Here is a 26,334-nt window from a genome sequence, read left to right on the forward strand (position 1 = left end):
TCCTGGCAAAAGCCAGTCATAATTTGATAACAAGGACACCCACAGTACAGGCACATTATGCAACAGCAGCTCTGTACTGGATGAGTTACAACATATAGTCATGCGAAAAAAATAATCATCCAAAGTCTGATAAAAAACTAAGTAAAATAGGATTCTCACAACCTGTTTATCAATAAAAGGCAAAATCAGATGAAGATCTCCTAATTGCCACTCTCCACTTGTGCTAATCTAACATTTTTAGGAGCTGACCTGTTGTTTTTGTGCTGTTTCCAAGAAATTATAATGTTTATACAAGCTTCTGGATGTTTTAAAAAGCAAGAGAGAGAGGGAGAGAAATTCTCCCCTTTTAGCACTTTCATGTGTAACGTTATTATCTCATTCTTGTGTTGAGGTTATTTTTAATCACATATCACACAAATGTCTCTGCAGCAATGACAGTAAATAATCAATCTTTAAAAACTGATTAAAAATACTATCTAGCATGTTTCTATATAGTTTCTAAATAAGAACTTTAAAGGTCTTAGGCAGGAGCCTAAAGTTTTAATTGCTAACTTTCTGATTATTTTCTTTATATGAATCTGAAATCTGAAACTTTAAAGTTCTTAAAAAAACTGCGTAAAGAAATTTAACTTTTATTAGTTTTCATATGACTATCATATACAAAATTATCTTTAGAAAGGATCAGATCCACTTTTACTGGTAAATTAGTGCTGTGAAAATCATATCAACATCTGAAATGTGTGACATCCTCGGAAGTTCAAAAAAAGAAGAACTTGAAACTACTGATAATTTGAGGTTACAAGTGCTGAGCTACAGATCTCACCATTTAGGAAATAGTTTGCCTGCTTGTGAGCAATGGAGGAAATTTCTGCCAGTGCTGAATCTGCTGAACAAGACAACCCAAAACTGTCAACACATCACACAGGTAGGAAGTGATAGATTTATTTTAACAGCTGTTGTTACTGTTGTATAATTCAGTCTTTTTTTTCTTCTCTTTTCAGGTCCAAAGAGCCGTAAGGAGAATCGTTATTTAGGTGTTATTGTGTTGTGGAGTCTGCTGGGTGTTTTGCTTCTTATTGGATTTGTCACTCATGGTGTCCACTGTGAGTCTGATTCTTCATAAATAATTGTTCAAACTGCCACTGAGTGCTGAATTAATATTTGACAAGCTAAGCAATGTTCAAAGTTTTTATGGTTTAAAATAAATCAGAAGCAGTCTAAGTATGAATGCACAAGATGTTTTGTGTCTCAAAAGCCTGCCCTAATTTATTTATTTCAGACTTTATTATGATTGAGGAAAGAGACAGCCTGAATGCAAATCTCTCCACTGTGAGTAAAAAACTTGTCGTCATGACTGAGGAAAGAGACCTGCTGCGTGCCAACTTCTCTGAAAATCTCAAAGAGCTTGAAGTGCTTCTGAGTTCTCTGAGTGAGTCCTTTTATTTACCGTTGTCTTTACAGTGATTCAATTCTCTAGCAAATACTGTTCTCCTTTTCTCTCACTGAGAAGAAACTTAATTAACTTAAATTAATTAAACTTAAATGCTTAAGAGACCAAATATGCATTGTCATTTGGGATTGTGGCTCTTCAAGACTTTGCACTCACTGAAATTATTCGAAATTCATAAAGTCAACCCAAGAAAGTTGCTGGATGATATTTCATTTAATTTATTTCCATCCAGCCATTCGCTTGCGCTTATCCAATTCAGGGTCACTGGAGCCTTTCCCAGCTACCATAGTGCAAGAGGCAAGGTACAACCTGGACAAGTGGCCAGTCTATTGCTGGGCCAACACATAGAAACACACAACACACAAACACACAACCATTCACACTCACATTCTCACCTATGAACAATTTAGATTCACCAATTAACCTAACCCCAGTAGTAGCAACATTGCCGACTGCATCACAAAATCAAACCAGTACAAAAATGCTGAAATTGATTCCTTTATAGAAATTGTAGTTACATTTATAAATTAATGAGTCTACAACAAATAGACCTTAATATAGGTAGTTACAGTCATTCCATCTAAAGTCAGACATTTTTTTTCTTTAGAACATTCTGCTTGACCATCACACATTTACATACAAATTTCATGGTTCAGAGTTTGAACACATCTAATTGGTTTTGTGATCATTTATCTTCATATATTTCAAGATATATATCTATATATAGCACTTTTCTACTCTGCTTGAGCAGTCAAAGCACTTTTTTTAACATGCCTCATTCACCTAGTCCAGGGGTCGGCAACCTGCGGCTCCAGGTGGTTTGGGAAAATAAATTAGAAGTATTTAGCTGAAGTGTATTTTATTTGTGTTTAGTTCTTTTTTTTAACTTGTAGTTCTAAATTGGAAGATTATTGTGGTATTGAAATATAAAAATAAAATTATATTTTACTATTTTTCATCGCTCAAAATAAGCGTCACACTCGCAGAAGCCAGTATACCCGTAGAAACGGGGTGCATTTATCGAGACTTTCAACTGTCAGGTCAAGGCTCCAAAGGCGATATGAGGGTGGCGGCTCACAACAGTTTTTGTTTGCTACATGGATAATTTTAGTTCAGCTGGGTGTCTTTCCTTTTGTTATATTTCTTTAAGAGTTCAAAATGTGATTTTCTCTGTAAAACTTAATGGATTTCACACACCTTAGTTGCTCTGTGGATTCTCTTAAAAAGCAGTTAAAAAGTTTTCTGTTCAAACAAGCCTTTTGTTGATCTACGTATTTTATATTCTTTACATTCTTTACATTTGATCTTTTACATTGTGTATAATGTCTATTGATTGTATTGTTTATTTTAATATTTGTGTACAGCGCTTTGTGACTGCCTGTCTGTTAATAAATAAACTTTACTTACTTACTTACTTTAGTTGTTCACACAAAGCATAAAGGTAAAAAATATATATATACAGTGTTATCTTCATTTTAGATGTCAAAAAGTATTTGCGGCTCCCAGTGTTTTCTTTTGCGTGGAAACCGGGTCCAAGTGGCTCTTTGGGTGTTAAAGGTTGCTGACCCCTGACTAGGGATGGGTATTGATAAGATTTTCACGATTCCGATTCCATTTTCGATTCTGTTTAACGATTCGATTCTTTATCGATTCTTTTTAAAAAGGAGAACCCTAAGGTCGATTAGCTTAGAACTTTGTTTTATATCTTATCTTTGAACAAGATAGAAATTTAGGAGTAACATGGCCTTACAAACCTAACAGTGAGATCTTAAGAGATCCACAGCCTACGGCTCTTTAATGGGGTGTCACAGAGTCCCCAGGAAAAAATTTTTTTAAATGTAAAACAATAAAATAAATATTCTTCTGTAGCAATAACAAAGTATAACATAAATTATTCTGTAGCAATTACACAAGAATATCCAGTAATGGCCCTGCCTACAATTAAACACATTCACTTACCGAAAATCGGGGGCATCTGCTGTGGCAAATGGGTGCAAGCCTTTTACCTCAAACTTAGTCACTGCTCGGTGACATTTGTCTATCCTGGCCTGAAAGGAGATGCTACCGGTAGACTGCAGCGAGAACTGCCAGCCAGACTCTGTCTGTCTCATCATGGTCACCTAAATGCACAATAATGGCAGGTTTTGTAATAAGGCAGATCGCGCTAACATAATATGCGCTGTTAGGTGATTATTTACCTGCCGCATTAACGGGAGAGGACGTGCAAACGTTACCGCTGCTGCTGGGTTGAGATTCACGAGTCCGGAGCGGAATTAAAAACACGACATTCATTTAAGGTCATCGCGTGTTTTGTGAGCAAATGCTTTTGCATATTCGTAGTGTTTCCTCCCTTAAATAATAATAATAATGGATTGGATTTATATAGCGCTTTTCAAGGCACCCAAAGCGCCAAAATATCTACTTTGCAAGTATTGCAAGCTGCCCTGTTGTCATCCGTTCTTGTAAAGTATGACCAAACTTTTGAGCGTTTGAGCCGCTTAGGCGCCGTGTTTCCTGCCAGGTAAATGACGCTCCGCAACGTGGTGACGTCATTCGGGCGACTGGAATCGATAAGGGAATCATTTGCAAAAATTCTCAACAAGAACCGGGTTTTGATACCCATCCCTACCCCTGACCTAGTCGAACATTCATACAAGCACTTTTCTTTGCAGGAGTGCTGGACTTTTTTCATATTTTAACTAGTCAAGACTTTTTTGATGTATTACAGATTCTGATTTATTTTGATGGTAATAAAGGTCTGTGAAAATTTCAGTCTTTTATCTCTAAAATGTTTTCAGATGTTCAAAAACTGCCTTAGATATCAATGTGTGAACAAAAGGCCTGAAAGTGGGTTAACAGACACATCTACCCATTGTCTTCCACTTATCCAGTTCAGGGTCTTGGAAGGTTTTGTGCCTATCCCAGCTGCTGTGGAGTGAGAGTGAGCGTACAGCCTGGTCAGGTCACCAGTCTGTCACGGTGCTAATACAACAGTTCTGACCACGATGCAGTCATAATATTTGTGGGCAGTCTCATCAGCAACATGGTCATTCCAGCCAAGACAATTATAGTTTAGTATCAGAAATGAAACTGATCACAACAAATAAAAAAGCACACCATTGATAAACTGGATCTGGGTCCAACTTCCACCAAGAAGGTGGTTACACAAATTTGTCTAGAGTGTTTTCATTGTCTTATTTTTTCAGACAGTCCACTCTGTTTTAATTTCCCCGCAGGAAATGTGTCCTTCTGGCTTTACTGTTCTTGTTGGTGTGATTGATAAAAGCAAAACTATTGAAGTACTAAAATTCCAATTAATTGAACAGATCAAATGAGCATTGTTATAGAGTTCTTTAAATATAATTCAGTAACTTGCTGAACTGGTATTTGTTGGTAATGTCTTCCAGAAAAAACATGTCCTTTAGGATGGAGTAAGTTCAACCATAGCTGCTATCTCCTCTCTGAAAGATCTGATTCCTGGAATGCAGCCAGAATGGACTGCAGAGCCAGAGGAGGAGATCTGGTGGTTATTGACAGCTCTGAAGAACAGGTACAGTGTTTATGTATATGAAAGGCCAGGAGTGACAAAATGAATTAATTAAACACACCATTAAATAATTAATTAAAATTTGAATTAATTAATAAATAAATATTTAAGTAATTAATTACATGCCTATTCATCTATTTAAAACATTTAATAAATTATTTAATGATGTATTTTTTAAATTCATTTTGGGACTCCTGATCCTCACCCGTAATTATATATAAATAAGGATTTCGCTTACAACTGGGACCACTGTTACCCTCACCCTCCATCATCTTCCCGAGCTATTTCTCGAGCTTCTCGTGTTCCTTCTTCCTGATATTGCTGTCATTTGGAACCGCTACATCGATCGCTACGGCTGTCTTCTTCCGTTTGTCTACCACCACTATGTCCGGTTGGTTAGCCACCACCATTTTGTCCGTCTCTATCTGGAAGTCCCACAGGATCTCAGCTCGGTCATTCTCCACCACCCTTGGGGGCATCTCCCATTTTGACCTCAGGACTTCCAGGTTATACTCGGCACAGATGTTCCTGTACACTAAGCTGGCCACTTGGTTATGGCGTTCCATGTATGCCTTGCCTGCTAGCATCTTGCACCCTGCTGTTATGTGCTGGATTGTCTCTGGGGCATCTTTACATAGCCGGCACCTGAGGCCTTGCCTGGTGTGATAGACCCCAATCTCTGTGGATCTTGTGCTCAGAGCTTGTTCCTGTGCTGCCATGATTAGAGCCTCCGTGCTGTTTTTCAGTCCAGCTTTGTCCAGCCAATGGCAGCATTTCTGGATATCAGCCACCTCCTCTATCTGCCAGTGGTACATGCCATGGGGGGGCCTGTCCTTCCATAATGGTTCCTCGCCTTCCTTCTCTTCCTTGGGTTTCTGCTGCCTGAGGTATTCACTCTACACGCTGTCAGTTGGGGCCATCTTATCCTATTACTAAAATACATTTTCTGTTTTTCTTTTCTTATTTGGTGAATAGTTTTACTATAAAAAAATGAACATTTTTCTTAACGTTAACACAATTAGAATAAAGTTAAAAAACCATGATGAATATGGTAATTTTACATTACATTTGCTGAATTAAAGTGTATCAGCAAAATCTCTTTAAATTTTTTATTAACTTTTTTAAATGAAGGGTAAAGGTTTTTCATAAAATAAAAAAAAAACAGCCTGTTGATAGTGGGGTGAATTAGGAGCTGCCAGGTCAAAACCAACCCAAAACAGCTCACCCAAGGAGGGGCCTGCCGAGACTCTTAAAGGCACAGTACACACATATAAAAAACAATACAGACATACTGACACGCCCTGATTCTGTATATGTCCAGGGCTGTAACACCACTGAGAGAATATATTAACATCTTGATCACCTTGTTTAGACAGCATCAACAAGTTTTTGGTGACAATGATTTATTGATTGTTGAAAAAGATTTACAGCATGCTGCAGGTTAACGAGAGTGATTTACTATATTTGTTGTTGTGAAATTTATCTTCAGTAAAACAGTGCTGCTGTTTCATGCCCTTGTGTTTAGCTCTTTGTGCTTGGAGAGAAATCCTGCTTGTGCAAATCAACTCATTTTTGACTGATGGGGTGCAGTAGTATAAAGGAGAAGGGTGGTCCTAATGTGATTGGTCACCTTGATGGACACTTCAGGTTACTGCGTTAAATTCAGTTACACAGTGAAAGTGACATAGGCGCTGCTTGTGTCCGTATTTGTTTACATTTTGAAAGACAAAGCTTACCAAATTATCAACAGTTAATGTTTGATGCGTAGCAGTGGAAATGCAAACAACCATCACTGTATTACTTTACTGCTGAACAAATCCTACAAACCAGAGCAATCTAAGTTAAGTTCTGAAGTTGTGAAGCCATGTCACAGCTGTCCCATTAATCTATTGTACAGTATTACAAAGCTTTTATGACTGAAAAAACACATAACGAGGATCAGGAAAAGAAGTGTGCATCAGAACCTCTAAGGGCCAAATTTTTACTTTGGCCAAAATGCAGACATTTAAACCTTTGAACAAAAAGTTGCTCAGTCTGCATCAAACACATGTAACTGCACATACCATAACTGGACAGGAGTGCTTCAAAACGTGTCCTAGAATTATATGTTTTTCAGTATTAAAGTGAAGCCAGTGATAAATCAGTACATTCACTGGTGCACAGAACATCCCATGTAGCACAATTAGATTCATATGAATACAATACAATACAATACACTACAGTTTTATTTATATAGCACATTTAAAAACCCGAAGGCACACCAAAGTGCTTCACAGTAATATGGAGAGTCAACATAAGTCAATAACAGGGTACAAATCGGGCACTAGCACAGACAGGATAGAGGCACTAACAGACCAGGAGAATTAGATAAATACAAAATCTGCTAAGAAGACAAAAACAGCAGTAAAATTAATAATAAAATAATAAATTTAATAAAATCTAATAAAATATTTAAAAGTTTAAAATTTAAAAGATTTAAAAGGGTATTAACTGGTCAGGAAAGCCAAGTCAAATAGATATGCTTTTAATCTTGATTTAAGGGATTGGATAGAGTCCAAGGCTCGAATAGAAGCAGGGAGGCTATTCCAAAGGTTGGGTGCAGCTGAAGCAAAGGCACGATCGCCTCTGGTCTTCAGTCTAAACTTAGGTTGGGCCAGGAGTAATTGACCTGATGATCTTAATGCACAACAAGGAGTGTACAGATTGAGGAGGTCAGTGAGGTAGCTGGGCGCAATGTTATTCAGGATTTTAAAAGTGAGTAGCAAGATTTTAAACTCAATGCGATATTTGATTGTTAACCAGTGTAGATCAACAAGAGCCGGAGTAATAGGGTCAAATTTTCTAGTTCCAGTAAGAAGGCCGCAGCATTCTGAACGAGTTGCAGCCTTCGAAGAGAGAAGGCTTGGAGACCACAGTAGAGAGAATTACAATAATCTAACCTGGAGGTCACAAAAGCGTGGATAGGTTTTTCCAGGTCCTTGTGCGGTATATAATGCTTACCTTTAGAAATATGGCGCAGTAGAAAAAAAACAGATTTAACTACAGATGATACTTGCTTATCGAGCTTAAAGGAGCTATACAAATAGACACCCAGGTTACGCATAGAATCACAGAGAGAGTTAGCTAGGGGCCCCAGCAGGGCAACAAGCTGGTCTCGAGGAATATGGCTGTTGAACACCATAACTTCAGTTTTTTTCTCATTTAAAACGAGAGAATTTTCTGACAGCCAATCTTTAACCTCTCTCAGGCAATCGTACAGGGAGTTCAGTGATGTTGACAAATCATCAGTCAGTTGACAATAGATTTGAATGTCATCAGCGTAAAAGTGATAAGAAATATTGTATTTTTGAAATATGGAGCCCAAGGGTAGCATATACAAAGAGAATAATAAGGGGCTCAATACAAACCCCTGGGGCACACCACAACAGAGAGGGGCAACAGAGGAATGAATCAACTAACAAATTGTGGTATGATTTAGCTACAGTGAATTAGCTTCAGTTGTGGTGTACAATTTAAAGACTAAACAATTATTTAGAGTTTGAAGACTGTTTTAATGCAGAATATTTATACATTTTACTGTAATAAAAATGTATTTTTTACTGAATAAAAACATTGATCAAACCAAAATTTAAGTAATTTAAAGAAAATTGTACAGCAAATATTTGAGCAGTGACAACAGACAGCAGACAGATGTGTGCTGGTCCAAGACCCGAGACCACAGTGATGAATCTACAGTAGACATGACTAAAGTAAATCTGCTGGTTAGCTGCACAGATACAGTAAAACCACAAAGCATAAAAACTAGTGCTGTCAAAATTAACACGTTAATTGTTGAGATCAACGTGAAATATTTAATGCGTTAAAAATTTTAATGCAATTAGCGCAGTAGGGATGGATATTGATAAGATTTTCACGATTCCGATTGCATTTTCGATTCTTTTTAATGATTCGATTCTTTATCGATTCTTTTTTAAAAAGGAGAACACTAAGGTCGATTAGCTTTGAACTTTGTTTTATATCTTAACATGGCCTTACAGACCCAACAGTGAGACCTTAAGAGATCCACAGCCTACGGCTCTTCAATGGGGTGTCACAGAGTCCCCAGGAAAAAAATTTGTAAATGTAAAACAATAAAATAAATATTCTTCTGTAGCAATAACAAAGTATAACATAAATTATTCTGTAGCAATTACACAAGAATATCCAGTAATGGCCCTGCCTACAATTAAACACATTCACTTACCGAAAATCGGGGGCATCTGCTGTGGCAAATGGGTGCAAGCCTTTTACCACAAACTTAGTCACTGCTCGGTGACATTTGTCTATCCTGGCCTGAAAGGAGACGATACCGGTAGACTGCAGCGAGAACTGCCAGCCAGACTCTGTCTGTCTCATCATGGTCACCTAAATGCACAATAATGGCAGGTTTTGTAATAAGGCAGCTCGCGCTAACATAATATGCACTGTTAGTTGCATTAACGGGAGAGGACGTGCAAACGTTACCACTGCTGCTGGGTTGAGATTCACGAGTCCGGAGAAGAATTAAAAACACGACATTCATTTAAGGTCATCGCGTGTTTTGTGAGCAAATGTTTTTGCATATTCGTAGTGTTTCCTCTCTAAATGAAATATCTACTTTTCAAGTATTGCAAGTTGTCCTGTTGTCATCCGTTCTCGGAAAATGTAACCAAACTTTTGAGCGTTTGAGCCGTCATGTTTCCTGCCAGGTAAATGACGTCCCGCAACGTGGTGACGTCATTTGGGGCGACTGGAATCAATAGGGGAATCCTTTGCAAAAATGGCAAACAATTCCAAGGAATTGAAACAGTGGGAACCGGTTCTCGACAAGAACCGGGTTTCGATACCCATCCCTAAAGCGCAGTTTTGGGTTTTTTTTTTATTTCCTGTAATCTAAGATCTTTAAACTCATGAGCAGCTCTGGAGGAGGGGGCAGCACTGTGCTATGCTGGCATTTGGCCTGATAGAAATGATTAGAAGAAAAAGAAGTGATACCATGCTACTATAGCTAACACATGCGAGCATGGAGGAAGACGGACTTTTGGGTGGAAAGTTTCTCTTTAAGAAGTTTCCTGATGGCTTGTTGGACAAAATGAGAGTAAGGTGGACAGTTTGCAAAGCTAAATTCAAGTACCACAGAAGCAGTTCATCACTGGCGTATCACCTGAGAGCAAAACACCCAACTGAATCCGCCTCTACGGGACCTCGCCAATCTACGCTTCAGGAGTATGGTGCTCGTGGACGAAAAACAAAAAATGGTAGAGAAAAATTAACCAATTCCTTGGAAATTTGGATAGCTAAAAACTCCCGACCAGTTAGCATAGTAGAAGATGATGGACTGAGAGAAGTCATTCGCGCTGCATCAGGAGATGTATGTTACAATCCGCTCTTGAGAGGAACCACTGTGTCGAGACTGCATGCTTTGTATGAGGACCAGAGGGCTCAGCAGTCCAGTAAGCTTGTGCAAGTAAGGAATGTCGCTCGCACTGGAGACCACTGGACTTCGGTGAACAACAATAATTACTTGGGGCTCACAGCACATTTTATTGATTACGATTGGACTTTACAATCGTTTGCACTAACAGTGAGTAAAACTGAAGAGAGGCATTATGCTGAGGTGTGTGCTGACCATTTTCTGAGTGTTGGAAAATCAGGGACAATCAGGACTAACCACGCTTGGCACCGACAGTGCTCGTAACATGGTTGCAGCCGCCAGACTACTTCCATTTGAACACAGCCCTGCATGGCCCACATTCTGCAAAAGAATGGTTACAGTTTCTCTTAATGACAGCACATTTGAAAGGGCTCTGGCCAAATTTCACAAGATTGTTGGACATTTTAAGCATAGTCCAGCAAACGCTCAGGAATTAAAGGCACAGCAAGCTGCACATGGACATCAAACAGAACCGCTTGTTCAGGACGTTCCAACAAGATGGAACTTCACCCTAGAGATGATCAAGCGGATCCAGAGAAACAAATCTGTGCTGACCATCGTCCTGGCTCAGCAAAACAGCAAGGTGACCATGTTGACTGACCAGGAGCTTCACAGACTGCAAAAGCTGGAAGAACTACTTGAACCTTGCCAGCATGTGTGCTTGGTTCTTCTGATTCAGATACAGAGGAAGACGCTAATGACCGCTGTCTGAATCTGTACAAAGCAGAGCCCAAAATTGACGTAGGAGAGTGTCCACTACAGTGGTGGTTAAAGAGAGAAGGAGCACATTCCAGGCTGGCACCTATTGCACACAAGTACCTGTCAACCCCTGCAACCACAGTGCCTTGTGAGAGCTTATTCTCACTCTCAGGTCACATCATTCAAAAGAAGCGTGCTTCTTTGTCATCAGATAATGTAAACAGAATAGTCTGCCTCAGAACTGGCTTAGTGCAAAGAAGGACTAAGCCAAATCGCTCCTTTTTAAGTGAAAATGTTCAACATTCTGGGTTTTCAGCTGTGTCTTTTTCTGTTTTAAATACTGAGTTTTGTGCACCCTTTATTGTTATGGTATTCTGTTATGGTATTCACTTTAACCTTTTGGCCTGGGTTCAGTAACTGTTGATGACCTTGAAGGTTTTTTAAGTTTTCACTGTGTTAAAGATTGATGAAAACTATTAAAATTCACTTTGAATGTCAGCATATATTCTCTGTGTTTATTCTGCATTTACTTCATTGTATTGCATAAATGTCTGTTACAACCTTAAAATATAAAGCTGAAAAAACGTAATTGGAGCCAGGCTATTAATCAAGTAATTACGATTAATCACAATTAATATTGATTAATAACAGAAATTGTGAGATTAGTTAGTAGCTATATGTTGTGATGTGGTCCCGGTGATGTGGAAGACATCATGCCTCGTCCCTGTACCAAAGACGCCACGTCCCAGTGGCCCCCAGGATTACAGGCCCGTGGCACTGACCTCTCACATCATGAAGACCCTGGAAAGGCTCATCCTGGACCAGCTGCGACCCATAGTAAGACCACATCTGGATCCCCTTCAGTTCGCTTATCAGCCTCGTCTCGGAACAGAGGACGCCATCATCTACCTGCTCAATCATGTCTACACCCATCTGGACCAGCCGGCGAGCACTGTGAGGGTCATGTTTTTTGACCTTTCCAGTGCTTTCAACACCATCAGGCCGACCCTCCTGGGTGATAAGCTAGCAGCGATGCAGGTGGATGCTTCTCTGGTGTCCTGGATTGTTGATTACCTGACAGGAAGACCACAATATGTACGTCTCCCACAGTGTGTGTCTGACAAGGTGATCAGCAACACAGGGGCACCACAGGGGACTGTCCTCTCCCCCTTCCTCTTCACCCTCTACACCACAGACTTCAGCCACTGCACAGAGACCTGCCATCTTCAGAAGTTTTCTGATGACTCTGCGGTGGTTGGATGCATCAGCAGGGATGATGAGACAGAGTACCGGGCTGTGGTCGACTCCTTTGTCACGTGGTGTGAGCAGAATCATCTGCAGCTCAACGTGGCAAAGACCAAGGAACTGATCGTGGACTTCAGGAAGACCAGGAAACACTTGACCCCTGTTTCAATCCAGGGGGTCAGTGTTGACATTGTGGAGGACTATAAATACCTTGGAGTACACATTGACAATAAACTGGACTGGGCTAAAAACACCACAGCACTTTACAGGAAGGGCCAGAGTCGTCTCTATTTTTTGAGGCGACTGAGGTCCTTCAACATCTGCCAGAAAATGCTGAGGATTTTCTATGAGTCTGTTGTGGCCAGTGCGATCCTCTATGCTGTTGCATGCTGGGGGAGCAGGCTGAGGGTCGCAGATGCCAACAGACTCAATAAACTAATCCGTAAGGCCAGCAATGTTGTGGGGATGGAGCTGGACTCCCTCAAGGTGGTGTCGGAGAGGCGGATGCTGTCCAAGATAAAGACAATGTTGGATAACACCTCCCACCCACTCCATGACATGCTGGTCAGTCACAGGAGCTCGTTCAGTGAGAGACTGAGATTACCGAAAAGCACCACTGAACGACACAGGAAATCATTCCTGCCTGTGGCCATCTCCCTGTACAACGCATCCACTTAACACACTGTTTGCTGCTACAACTACACATGTTTCTTTTCCAACTATTTATTTATGAGTGACTTATGTATATATATATATATATGTATATATATATGTATATATTGTACTATTCTTAGTTAGTGTATTGTCTGTCTTGTCTTAATGTTGGTTTATAATGGAGCACTGTAACAAAAAATAATTTCCCCCAGGGATCAATAAAGTATTCTGATTCTGATTCTGATAAGACCCTTTAGATTTACACAACATTATAGCAACAGTGATAAAAGTTTTATTAGACACTAGTTCAGATCAGACAAATGAGCTACTTACTAAAGACAGCCTGTAACATCCTCCTCTCCTGTCCACAGACTGACTGTTCAGAGAATCTTTAATATTATTTAGATGAATTACAGTGGCGCCTGAACCCACAGTCAGTGAAGCTCTGCAGCCAGATGTGTACAGCTGTGTTTGACTGATCAAAGTGCACTCAAAGGCAGCATCATAGGCACAGTTTACATTCATTTACATTTTATAATAATAAGTTTATGCACTTTTTCCTTTTTTTAATGTTGTTCTTTTTTTTCCTTTTAGGAATGATGCATTCTTCTTATTACAGTGATTTTTCTAAATCACAAGAGCTATGTTGTACACCAGATTAAGGGGACAGTTTAAAAGATTTGTTCAGCAGTAAAGTAATCCAGTGATAGTTATGTGTATTTCCACTGCTACAAAGGAAATGAATAACTGTTGATAACTATTTGGCAAACAATTTTTCAAATTACAAACAAATAGCAGTGTATGCAAAGCAGACAATCTTGGTGTGCGATGGCTTCTTTATGCACATTCTAAGCGCATGGGTTTCTTTAAATTTAGAAGCAATGAATTTAACTGCGCCTGTGAAATTACATCATTTGCTCGCATTATGTTTTTTTCTCGCATGCAAACTATGACATAAAAATAATTTCATAGTTTATATGTAAAATATGCAAATAAAAACTTGTGGTTTAAAACTGAAATGTTTTCTCTTCATATTAAACAGACCTTCCTCTCTATGATCACCACAAAAGAAACTTTTGTGTGAACGTGTGTGTGTGTGTGTGTGTGTGTGTGTGTGTGTGTGTGTGTGTGTGTGTGTGTGTGTGTGTGTGTGTGTGTGTAAAACAGAGGTGAGCATTTTTGCTAATTATCTAATCATCTTGCACAATGACAACCATATTGATCCACAATTCTCTAACACTGCATAGACTAAAATTGTGGTTTTAAAGTAAAATAAAAAGATTTTTCTTCATATTAAACAGAACTTCCTCTCTACGATCACCACAGAAGTTTGGATTGGTTTAAATGACAAAGAACAGGAGGGAACATGGAAATGGGTAGATGGGACTCCACTGACTCTGATGTAAGCCTTCACTTGGTTCAGTTCATTACTTTTATTAAATTTCCAAAATATTTCCAAAATTTGTTAAACCCACAGATGAATGCAGATTGTTCAGTTTGCATATTGGTTGAGCCAAACGGCTTCCCAAAGCTTAAAGATGCATGCAAATGACTTGATTTTTGCCACACTGAGCCAAGGCAGTAGTTATTATATCAGTCAAGATGTCTGTGTAATCTGGGCTTATGTGTTTGTCTTTATACTTTGTATAGTCCTGTCTAACAAACACCATGTACTAAAAAAAGTAAAATAAAATATATATTATTTCCATTGTTATCTGTAATTTGGTGATCTTAATGTGCAGTGTGTTTATAAAAACTCAAAGCTGCTGATGGAAAATTTGTTTGACAAAACTCCTCACACAAACACCAAAGACTCATTTTTTCCTCAATAATAATAAAATAATGTTGTTGTCACTGACCTGCTAGGTACTGGGCAACAACACAACCTGATGATGGTGGAGAAGAAGACTGTGCTTATATCAATAAATGGGGAAGGTTTTGGAATGATTATTCTTGTTCATATTCTCATCAATGGATCTGCGAAAATACACCAAACCACAGTACAGTTTCTTTATGATCATTTATTCATAAATGTTTTGCAGTTTTATCTATGATTATAATTCTAGATTTGAATCTGTTTTATTTCATAATTATGTGTTTTGTTGTGGCTAAAAATTTGCATTTGCTTTTTCATTTTACCTTAGTGGAGACTTCAGAAGGTGGTTAAGTTTGGGGTTTCTGACAGTTTTTTATTGTGGTGTTTATTGTTTAAATTGTTGTATTTATTAAAAGTTTTCTATTATTTTTACTATATTATAAATAATGACACGCAAGTAAATAGACTGTTTAGATCTTTGTGATCAAGTCTTTGGAGGATTTTAATTAATTAAACAGAATTCATTGTTATACAGTTCATAAAAGATCATTCATAAACTGAAATGTTATTTGTTTGTAATTTCTTCCAGATAAAACATGTCCTGTAGGATGGAGCTTCAGCCATAGCTGCTATCTCATCTCTAAACGCTCTGCTCCCTGGGATGCAGCCAGAATGGACTGCAGAGACAGAGGAGCAGATCTGGTGGTTATTAACAGCCCTGAAGAACAGGTACAGTGTTTATGTATGTATGTGTTATTGAGCTGTAAATAAATTCAAACTACCATTTTTAATGTAAATAGCCTTTTATTTCAGCCTTTTTTAAGTGTTAACACATTCAAAATAAAGTAAAAAAAATCATTATGTATGATGTGTATGAGCATTTTAAAACATGTTTAATGTTCTAGAGTGTATCAAAGAAATCTGTTTAGACAGAAATTGTATAGGGGGAAACAACCTGTCAATAGAAGAAGCGGAAGAAGAATAAGGAAATGTGGCAGTGTAGCAAGGATAAGGAAAACAGGATATGGTAAAGATGCCTGCAGTCCTGTTTCACTGCAGGTAACATGTATGTGTAACATTGTAGTGACAAATAAAGGCTCATCATCATGATGCCAACAAATGCAGTGGATACAGCATACATTGCAGGAGAGAGCATTTGCAAGGCAAGGGGCAGGAGTGACAGGAAGTCCAGTAACTTACAGAATACTATTGTACTATGTTTGGTTTCCACAGTTCCAGTTCTGATATTCTATGTGTTTTAGTAAAAATTATGTTTAAGTAAAAGTATGAGTCCACTGACAAAATATATTAACATTTTGACTACATTTGTTTAGACAGCATGAATAGATTTTGGTGGCAATGACATACTGATTGTTGAAAAAACATATGACAAATCAATTACAGATTTGAATGACTGCTATTGAGATTTGAGTGAGTGTTTTGCTGTGTGAGCTGTCAGGAAATGCATCTTCAGTGTTGCACAAAAATGTGTCAAAGCATTAAAGAAAATTCAAAGTTTTAATTATTGCTGGCTTTGGATTTTTAAAAGAAACTTAGATAAAATAAACTGCATGTTGGGTCTAACAATTAAACCCCGCTGACTCACAGACCAGTCACTTGTGTACAAAAGCAAGACCACAGTGCTTTCTGTCTTTAACTTGCTACAAGGGGAGAAGCACCTTATCTGATCTAAGCCAACTCCAAACTCCAGCCTTCCCTCGCAGCCATTCAGTGGCTACACAAACATCTCATTAATCATGCGACAGATAAGACACTCACATGTGAACATGTGTCGTGTGTGTCTGCAACAGTGAACATGTGATGTGTGTGTGTGTGTGGTCAAGATGTGACCCCATAAACGACTTCCCTAAACCTGCTGGTCTGGAAGTCCAGCAGTTCATCTAAACAAAAGGCACTTAGACTAAAACAGATATACTTGTGTTTGCTATACCATAAAACAATAAAAGAAGGTACGACCTCTTCTCGTGACCCCAAGATGTGAGTGTGTATGCCAGAACACTCTGGAAGGCACACAGAGTCTTTACAGACTGCTAAGGATCAGACCTCTATCAACATGCAATTGATTATAAAACTCTAAGCATATATGAGTAAATACTTCTAAGCATAAATGACAATCCAATAATATAAACCTGACATATTCCACTACAGATTACAGAATACATGCCCCAAAATGTATTTTGTAACGTATTCCGTTACGTTACTCAATGAGAGTAACGTATTCTGAATACTTTGGATTACTTAATATATTATCTTGCTTTTTACAACTACATGAATGTACTATTGCTGTGTGATTTATTACTATTACTGAAGGTCCGCGACTCCGAACCGTAATAAAGGGACCTCTGGCTAATCCGTCGGGTTTGTGTCGGGCTCGTAGCCAAAAACTAGCTTTACTTTGTTGTCTGGGTCAACTTTGCTTGCGAGAGACAGAGAGAGGCGTTGAAAGGCTGCTGCAACGGAACTTACAACGCGTACTTTTCCACTCTCCTTTTTCTCCCTCCTTGTGCTCACAGACACATCATCCACAGGTGTGCCACCAATTTACTCACATGGACTCTACTAACCTATCAGAAGCTTCTTCAGCTCAGAATGGAACGTCTGGAGTTTTCTTATTAATTAACAATAAACTTAGTGTATATGTACTCCTAAATTTGATGAAAGTGATAAAAATAGAGAGCTCTGTCTCTCTTTATTCTGACATTTAACTAATTCAAAAGATATTTCAATATTTATTTATCCAAAACAAAACAAGTTTACTCTAAATTGATTTTGTACAGTAAAAAAATGTTCTTGTGTTTTCCATAAGGTGTATGTAAATATCTGGTTTCAACTGTGAATATACTGCTGTGTATTGAAATTCCTCTTGTTTTGCATAGAAATATACTGAACAACATACAAAGCATAATATATAAAATACTACCTGAGTTTTTTCTTTGAAAGAAGCCCCTTATGTCCATTCTTGTATATCAGTGCATTACTGAAACCGATTTATTAAGCCGTGGAGGGTAACAACTGAAAATATGAAATAAACACACATGTAAGCTAAGACTCTCTAAAGAAACAGCATTGTTGTTGTTCGGCTTTTCATTTCACCATTTGTTGATTCACTCCAAGAGCAAGTAACGTAATATTGGTCAAGTGATCAGTTTGATATCAATCTTTCGTGATACACCGTTATATTTACATTATTTGTACAGTACGAATGATTTGCTTTGGTACCTGGTCGAACTTCAGTTCTCCTCTGTCTGCCTGGCTGCGTTTCTCTAACGGCGCACTCGCAGGCAGCAGCTGCCCCGCCCGCTTAGTGTCTGAGCTCGGATCATACCAATATTAGGGGGGATTTACGCACAGTCGTAAATTCCCACAGAATTGTGTTTCGAATATTGTGTGTAGTTTTGGTTTTATACAGTTGTCAGCCACAGGCATCCTAACTATGAAAAAATTACACTCTGAAAGACCCCGGGCTTCTGAAAAAACAACCCGGGCTTAAGCCCAGTAAGCCTCCCCCCCAGCGCGCTCTGCCACTGCCAACTCCTCAGTAAGGAAAATCGGTATTGGCTGTCCTAAAAGTTGCTAGAAGTCGCTAAATGACATCATCACCTAATTTGCATAATTGGTCATGCTAATATAATTGTAACCTAAGCTGTTGGAGAGAGAAATAACATCATGGAAGAGACATAAAGTGAGCAAAAAACGTCCTAAATCCATTTAGAATTTATTTAGAACTACAAATTAAATTTATTTTAGCAATTATTGTTTTTTAATGTCACAATTCCAACCCTGCTCCTTTATCCGGGCTTCGACCGGCAAAAGTGACCCGAAATAGGCACTCTGGTGGCACTATCCTCCGCCCGTGAGTGCTTTAGCACGGGTGAGGTGCCCTTTCACATTTGATGTGCCCTTTCACGTCAAAAAGTCGTCATAAATAAGTCTCCAATGACACCAGAAAAAGTCGCCAGATTTGTTGCTAGTCGCTTTTTAGAAAAGAAGTCGCTAATGGGGTCTGAAAACTCGCTAAATATAGTGACAAAGTCACTAAGTTGGCAACACTGCACTGACGTCTGTGCTATCTATGCTGTAACATGTGCTATCTTACAGCATAGGTAGCACATGCTATGCTATGCTTATGCGTACAGCAACCATGTGTAAAAAGTGGTCAATAAAGACATGCTGAAAAGCGTGTTTGTACAAACATCGTCGGGTCTGCCCTGGTATGTTTACAATGGGACTTCTGCTCCTGAACCTCTGTGCACAGCGTCTGCAAATCAGGGCTGTACGAAGTCACTTTCATCTTCACGCAGGACTGTAAGCTGTCATCTGTGAGGTGTGAGCGGTGTTTGTTTTTAACATAGTTCACGGTGGAGAACAGCTGCTGACATAATGTGGATCCAAAGATCCATAATTGGCCTACCTGGGGTTGAAAGTCTCAATAAATGCACAGCGTTTCGGCGGGTATACTGGCTTCCGCTAGTGTGACGCTTATTTTGAGCGATGAAAAAAATAATAGAATATTTTTATATTTATATTTCAATATCACAGTAATTTCCAATTTAGAACTACAAGTTAAAAAAAGAACTAACATAAATAAAATACACTTCACCTAAATACTTTTAATTTATTTTTCCAAACCACCTGGAGCCGCACTATAAGGACTAAAGAGCCGCATGCAGGTTGCCGACCCCTGGCATAGGCTAAAAATGTGGTTTTAAAGTAAAATAAAAAGAATTTTCTTCATATTAAACAGAAATTCCTCTCTACGGTCACCACAGCAGAAGTTTGGATTGGTTTAAATGACGAAGAGCAGGAGGGATCATGGAAATGGGTAGATGGGACTCCACAGATTCTGACGTAAGTCTTCACTTTGGTTCAGTTTATTCCTTTACATAGGAAATTTGTTAAACCCACAGATGCATGCAGATATAAACACAAAGGCTTACATGTCGGTGGTTGACTGCTAATAGCGTAAAGATGTGTGCTAATGACTTGTTTTGGCCAAGTGGGAGCAAAAGAAGTTATTATATCAGTCAAAACAACAACAATTCTTGTGTTCAGAGCTGGTGTGTTTTGCCATCTGCACACTTTATGCAAGCCTGTTTAAAAACCACCTGAAAAGAAAAATGTTATTGTTATTTGAAATTTGGTGATCTTAATGTACAGTGTATAATATATATACACTGTATAATTCTTAATAATAATAAGATAATGTTGCTGTCGTTGACCTGGTAGGTACTGGGCAAGAGGTGAGCCTAATAATGGTGGACATGAGGACTGTGTTTCTGTCGAAATTGAAAAAAACACATGGTTTGATCGTCCATGTTCATCTTCTCATCAATGGATCTGTGAAAAAGTTTCGGAAAACAACTGATTCAGAAAGATGATCTATTCATCAATGTTTTGCAGTTTTTTCTTTGATTACAATAATTGTACTTCTGTATTTCAGTTTTATCCTAAAAGGCCTATATATAATTTTTTGTTTTTTTGTCCATATATAAGTGGTTAAGTTTTGGGTTTCTGTTTGATTTTTATTCTACTGTTTGAATTTTTGTTTTTGTTCTTTTTTCTTGTGATATTGTTTTTATTATCATTATTATTAGTTTTATTGAGTGTTTCTGTTTTGACTTTATGGTTGTTCTGGTGGTAACTGTCAGTTTGTGATCCTTATATTTGTTTCAAGACTCAAGTCTGGTTTTACTTCCTGCAGGGTTTCTCAGTTCCTCCCTGATTCATATTTCTTTGTAGTTGAGTGTTTATAGTCATGTCTGTGTTCATTACAGGGAGTGCAGAATTATTAGGCAAGTTGTATTTTTGAGGAATAATTTTATTATTGAACAACAACCATGTTCTCAATGAACCCAAAAAACTCATTAATATCAAAGCTGAATGTTTTTGGAAGTAGTTTTTAGTTTGTTTTTAGTTTTAGCTATTTTAGGGGGATATCTGTGTGTGCAGGTGACTATTACTGTGCATAATTATTAGGCAACTTAACAAAAAACAAATATATACCCATTTCAATTATTTATTTTTACCAGTGAAACCAATATAACATCTCCACATTCACAAATATACATTTCTGACATTCAAAAACAAAACAAAAACAAATCAGCGACCAATATAGCCACCTTTCTTTGCAAGGACACTCAAAAGCCTGCCATCCATGGATTCTGTCAGTGTTTTGATCTGTTCACCATCAACATTGCATGCAGCAGCAACCACAGCCTCCCAGACACTGTTCAGAGAGGTGTACTGTTTTCCCTCCTTGTAAATCTCACATTTGATGATGGACCACAGGTTCTCAATGGGGTTCAGATCAGGTGAACGAGGTGGCCATGTCATTAGTTTTTCTTCTTTTATACCCTTTCTTGCCTGCCACGCTGTGGAGTACTTGGACGCGTGTGATGGAGCATTGTCCTGCATGAAAATCATGTTTTTCTTGAAGGATGCAGACTTCTTCCTGTACCACTGCTTGAAGAAGGTGTCTTCCAGAAACTGGCAGTAGGACTGGGAGTTGAGCTTGACTCCATCCTCAACCCGAAAAGGCCCCACAAGCTCATCTTTTATGATACCAGCCCAAACCAGTACTCCACCTCCACCTTGCTGGCGTCTGAGTGGGACTGGAGCTCTCTGCCCTTTACCAATCCAGCCACAGGCCCATCCATCTGGCCCATCAAGACTCACTCTCATTTCATCAGTCCATAAAACCTTAGAAAAATCAGTCTTGAGATATTTCTTGGCCCAGTCTTGACGCTTCAGCTTGTGTGTCTTGTTCAGTGGTGGTCGTCTTTCAGCCTTTCTTACCTTGGCCATGTCTCTGAGTATTGCACACCTTGTGCTTTTGGGCACTCCAGTGATGTTGCAGCTCTGAAATATGGCCAAACTGGTGGCAAGTGGCATCTTGGCAGCTGCACGCTTGACTTTTCTCAGTTCATGGGCAGTTATTTTGCGCCTTGGTTTTTCCACACGCTTCTTGCGACCCTGTTGACTATTTTGAATGAAACGCTTGATTGTTCGATGATCACGCTTCAGAAGCTTTGCAATTTTGAGACTGCTGCATCCCTCTGCAAGATATCTCACTATTTTTGACTTTTCTGAGCCTGTCAAGTCCTTCTTTTGACCCATTTTGCCAAAGGAAAGGACGTTGCCTAATAATTATGCACAACTGATATAGGGTGTTGATGTCATTAGACCACACCCCTTCTCATTACAGAGATGCACATCACCTAATATGCTTAATTGGTAGTAGGCTTTCGAGCCTATACAGCTTGGAGTCAGACAACATGCATGAAGAGGATGATGTGGACAAAATACTCATTTGCCTAATAATTCTGCACTCCCTGTAGGTGCTATAAAACTGCTTTATATCTTTCTAGTGCTGAGAGCTCGAAAAAATACTGCTCTTCACGCTGCCATCTTGCTCGGCCCCCCTAGAGAATGCATTTGAAGTACACTTCGAATTGGGACAGCCGTCGTCGCGTGGCGGTGACGTAATCGCACTCAAAATGCATACATCAAGCGTGCAGTCTCTTAATTGGGACACAGCCACTGTCATCTCATTGGAGGGCATCTTTAGTGATAAACAGGGAGTGACAAACAGGGGAGAAACGAGACACCTACAGTAACAACACAGATGAAAACAATGTTCAAATCAGGGGAAAACAGATGCAGGAATTAAAACTCATGCAGGTCAGAAACAGACATTTGTTTCAAAGTAAAACAGTAAATAAAGAAAATACAGGGAGTGCAGAATTATTAGGCAAATGAGTATTTTGTCCACATCATCCTCTTCATGCATGTTGTCTGACTCCAAGCTGTATAGGCTCGAAAGCCTACTACCAATTAAGCATATTAGGTGATGTGCATCTCTGTAATGAGAAGGGGTGTGGTCTAATGACATCAACACCCTATATCAGTTGTGCATAATTATTAGGCAACGTCCTTTCCTTTGGCAAAATGGGTCAAAAGAAGGACTTGACAGGCTCAGAAAAGTCAAAAATAGTGAGATATCTTGCAGAGGGATGCAGCAGTCTCAAAATTGCAAAGCTTCTGAAGCGTGATCATCGAACAATCAAGCGTTTCATTCAAAATAGTCAACAGGGTCGCAAGAAGCGTGTGGAAAAACCAAGGCGCAAAATAACTGCCCATGAACTGAGAAAAGTCAAGCGTGCAGCTGCCAAGATGCCACTTGCCACCAGTTTGGCCATATTTCAGAGCTGCAACATCACTGGAGTGCCCAAAAGCACAAGGTGTGCAATACTCAGAGACATGGCCAAGGTAAGAAAGGCTGAAAGACGACCACCACTGAACAAGACACACAAGCTGAAGCGTCAAGACTGGGCCAAGAAATATCTCAAGACTGATTTTTCTAAGGTTTTATGGACTGATGAAATGAGAGTGAGTCTTGATGGGCCAGATGGATGGGCCTGTGGCTGGATTGGTAAAGGGCAGAGAGCTCCAGTCCCACTCAGACGCCAGCAAGGTGGAGGTGGAGTACTGGTTTGGGCTGGTATCATAAAAGATGAGCTTGTGGGGCCTTTTCGGGTTGAGGATGGAGTCAAGCTCAACTCCCAGTCCTACTGCCAGTTTCTGGAAGACACCTTCTTCAAGCAGTGGTACAGGAAGAAGTCTGCATCCTTCAAGAAAAACATGATTTTCATGCAGGACAATGCTCCATCACACGCGTCCAAGTACTCCACAGCGTGGCAGGCAAGAAAGGGTATAAAAGAAGAAAAACTAATGACATGGCCACCTTGTTCACCTGGTCTGAACCCCATTGAGAGCCTGTGGTCCATCATCAAATGTGAGATTTACAAGGAGGGAAAACAGTACACCTCTCTGAACAGTGTCTGGGAGGCTGTGGTTGCTGCTGCATGCAATGTTGATGGTGAACAGATCAAAACACTGACAGAATCCATGGATGGCAGGCTTTTGAGTGTCCTTGCAAAGAAAGGTGGCTATATTGGTCGCTGATTTGTTTTTGTTTTGTTTTTGAATGTCAGAAATGTATATTTGTGAATGTGGAGATGTTATATTGGCTTCACTGGTAAAAATAAATAATTGAAATGGGTATATATTTGTTTTTTGTTAAGTTGCCTAATAATTATGCACAGTAATAGTCACCTGCACACACAGATATCCCCCTAAAATAGCTAAAACTAAAAACAAACTAAAAACTACTTCCAAAAACATTCAGCTTTGATATTAATGAGTTTTTTGGGTTCATTGAGAACATGGTTGTTGTTCAATAATAAAATTAATATTATATAGGTCGAGGCTTCGTAAATGGTGCTGAAATTCACACATACAGTGGGGCAAAAAAGTATTTAGTCAGCCACCGATTGTGCAAGTTCCCCCACTTAAAATGATGACAGAGGTCAGTAATTTGCACCAGAGGTACACTTCAACTGTGAGAGACAGAATGTGAAAAAAAAATCCATGAATCCACATGGTAGGATTTGTAAAGAATTTATTCGTAAATTAGAGTGGAAAATAAGTATTTGGTCACCTCAAACAAGGAAAATCTCTGGCTCTCACAGACCTGTAACGTCTTCTGTAAGAAGCTTTTCTGTCCCCCACTCGTTACCTGTATGAATGGCACCTGTTTGAACTCATCATCTGTATAAAAGACACCTGTCCACAGCCTCAAACAGTCAGACTCCAAACTCCGCCATGGCCAAGACCAAAGAGCTTTCGAAGGACACCAGGAAAAGTATTGTAGACCTGCACCAGACTGGGAAGAGTGAATCTACAATAGGCAAGTAGCTTGGTGTGAAAAAATCAACTGTGGGAGCAATCATCAGAAAATGGAAGACATACAAGACCACTGATAATCTCCCTCGATCTGGGGCTCCACGCAAGATCTCATCCCGTGGGGTCAAAATGATCATGAGAACGGTGAGCAAAGATCCCAGAACCACACGGGGGGACCTGGTGAATGACCTGCAGAGAGCTGGGACCAAAGTAACAAAGGTCACCATCAGTAACACACTACAACGGCAGGGAATCAAATCCCGCAGTGCCAGACGTGTTCCGCTGCTGAAGCCAGTGCATGTCCAGGCCCGTCTGAAGTTTGCCAGAGAGCACATGGATGATACAGCAGAGGATTGGGAGAATGTCATGTGGTCAGATGAAACCAAAGTAGAACTTTTTGGTATAAACTCAACTCGTCGTGTTTGGAGGAAGAAGAATACTGAGTTGCATCCCAAGAACACCATACCTACTGTGAAGCATGGGGGTGGAAACATCATGCTATGGGGCTGTTTTTCTGCCAAGGGGACAGGACGACTGATCCGTGTTAAGGACAGAATGAATGGGGCCATGTATCGTGAGATTTTGAGCCAAAACCTCCTTCCATCAGTGAGAACTTTGAAGATGAAACGAGGCTGGGTCTTCCAACATGACAATGATCCAAAACACACCGCCCGGGCAACAAAAGAGTGGCTCCGTAAAAAGCATTTGAAAGTCCTGGAGTGGCCTAGCCAGTCTCCAGACCTCAACCCCATAGAAAATCTGTGGCGGGAGTTGAAAGTCCGTGTTGCCCGGCGACAGCCCCAAAACATCACTGCTCTCGAGAAGATCTGCATGGAGGAATGGGCCAAAATACCAGCTACTGTGTGTGCGAACCTGGTAAAGACCTATAGTAAACGTTTGACCTCTGTTATTGCCAACAAAGGTTATGTTACAAAGTATTGAGTTGTATTTTTGTTATTGACCAAATACTTATTTTCCACCCTGATTTACGAATAAATTCTTTACAAATCCTACCATGTGGATTCATGGATTTTTTTTTCACATTCTGTCTCTCACAGTTGAAGTGTACCTCTGGTGCAAATTACTGACCTCTGTCATCATTTTAGGTGGGGGAACTTGCACAATCGGTGGCTGACTAAATACTTTTTTGCCCCACTGTAAACGCTTTGATATTCCCTGACCCTAATTTCTCAGGTTTGTTTACAAGGTGATCTTTATATTAATGTGCCTGATATCTGTAGATGTCATGTTTGGCTGTCTAAATTGCTCTTTGATGTTAGCAAAAAACAAACTTATGGTTAAATAGATAAAACACTTTTTTTTGTTACGGTTTTATTAGGCGTCTAAAGTTTATTTATATATATACACTGTATACTGTGAACATTTTCATATTCTAGGGCTGATCTCAGTGTTAGGTTAAAAAGTTTAACTTCGATTTACATTTCAATACATATATTATCTTTTCTTTGTCATTTTGTGTTCTTTGTTTCTATTAATGCTAGGGGTCTTCGTCACAACTTAAAACCCACTTTAAAAGCCACTTTTCTTTATGCAAAGCAACTTAAATCTGACTTAAATCTGTTTTTACAAGAATCTCACTCTACTATCAATGATGTTAGTTTTTGGCAATCTCAATGGGGAAATTCTATATGGTTATCTCATGGAACTGAACGATCAGCAGGGGTATCAATCCTAAAAAACAGATA

General features: G+C 39.3%; 2 protein-coding genes across 2 annotated transcripts; both read left to right on the forward strand.

Annotated features, from left to right (window-relative positions):
* The first annotated feature begins 855 nt into the window (after window positions 1-855).
* LOC146650802 (CD209 antigen-like protein C) lies at window positions 856-15,064 on the forward strand. The gene is made up of 6 exons (XM_085384499.1): window positions 856-925; window positions 1,002-1,103; window positions 1,280-1,429; window positions 4,858-5,000; window positions 14,349-14,449; window positions 14,914-15,064. The coding sequence occupies exons 1-6, from the start codon at window positions 856-858 to the stop codon at window positions 15,062-15,064; spliced, it is 717 nt and encodes a 238-aa protein (XP_085240625.1).
* Window positions 15,065-15,459: 395 nt separating this feature from the next.
* On the forward strand, window positions 15,460-19,736 carry LOC146650803 (C-type lectin domain family 4 member E-like). The gene is made up of 3 exons (XM_085384500.1): window positions 15,460-15,466; window positions 15,531-15,592; window positions 19,629-19,736. Exons 1-3 carry the CDS (start codon window positions 15,460-15,462, stop codon window positions 19,734-19,736), a joined length of 177 nt encoding a protein of 58 aa, XP_085240626.1.
* The last annotated feature ends 6,598 nt before the right edge of the window (window positions 19,737-26,334 follow it).

Source organism: Rhamphochromis longiceps, linkage group LG16, assembly GCF_057381845.1.
Source record: "Rhamphochromis longiceps isolate RC_006_pf linkage group LG16, R_longiceps_female_GT1.1, whole genome shotgun sequence".
In the NCBI taxonomy this organism is placed as follows: Eukaryota; Metazoa; Chordata; class Actinopteri; order Cichliformes; family Cichlidae; genus Rhamphochromis; species Rhamphochromis longiceps.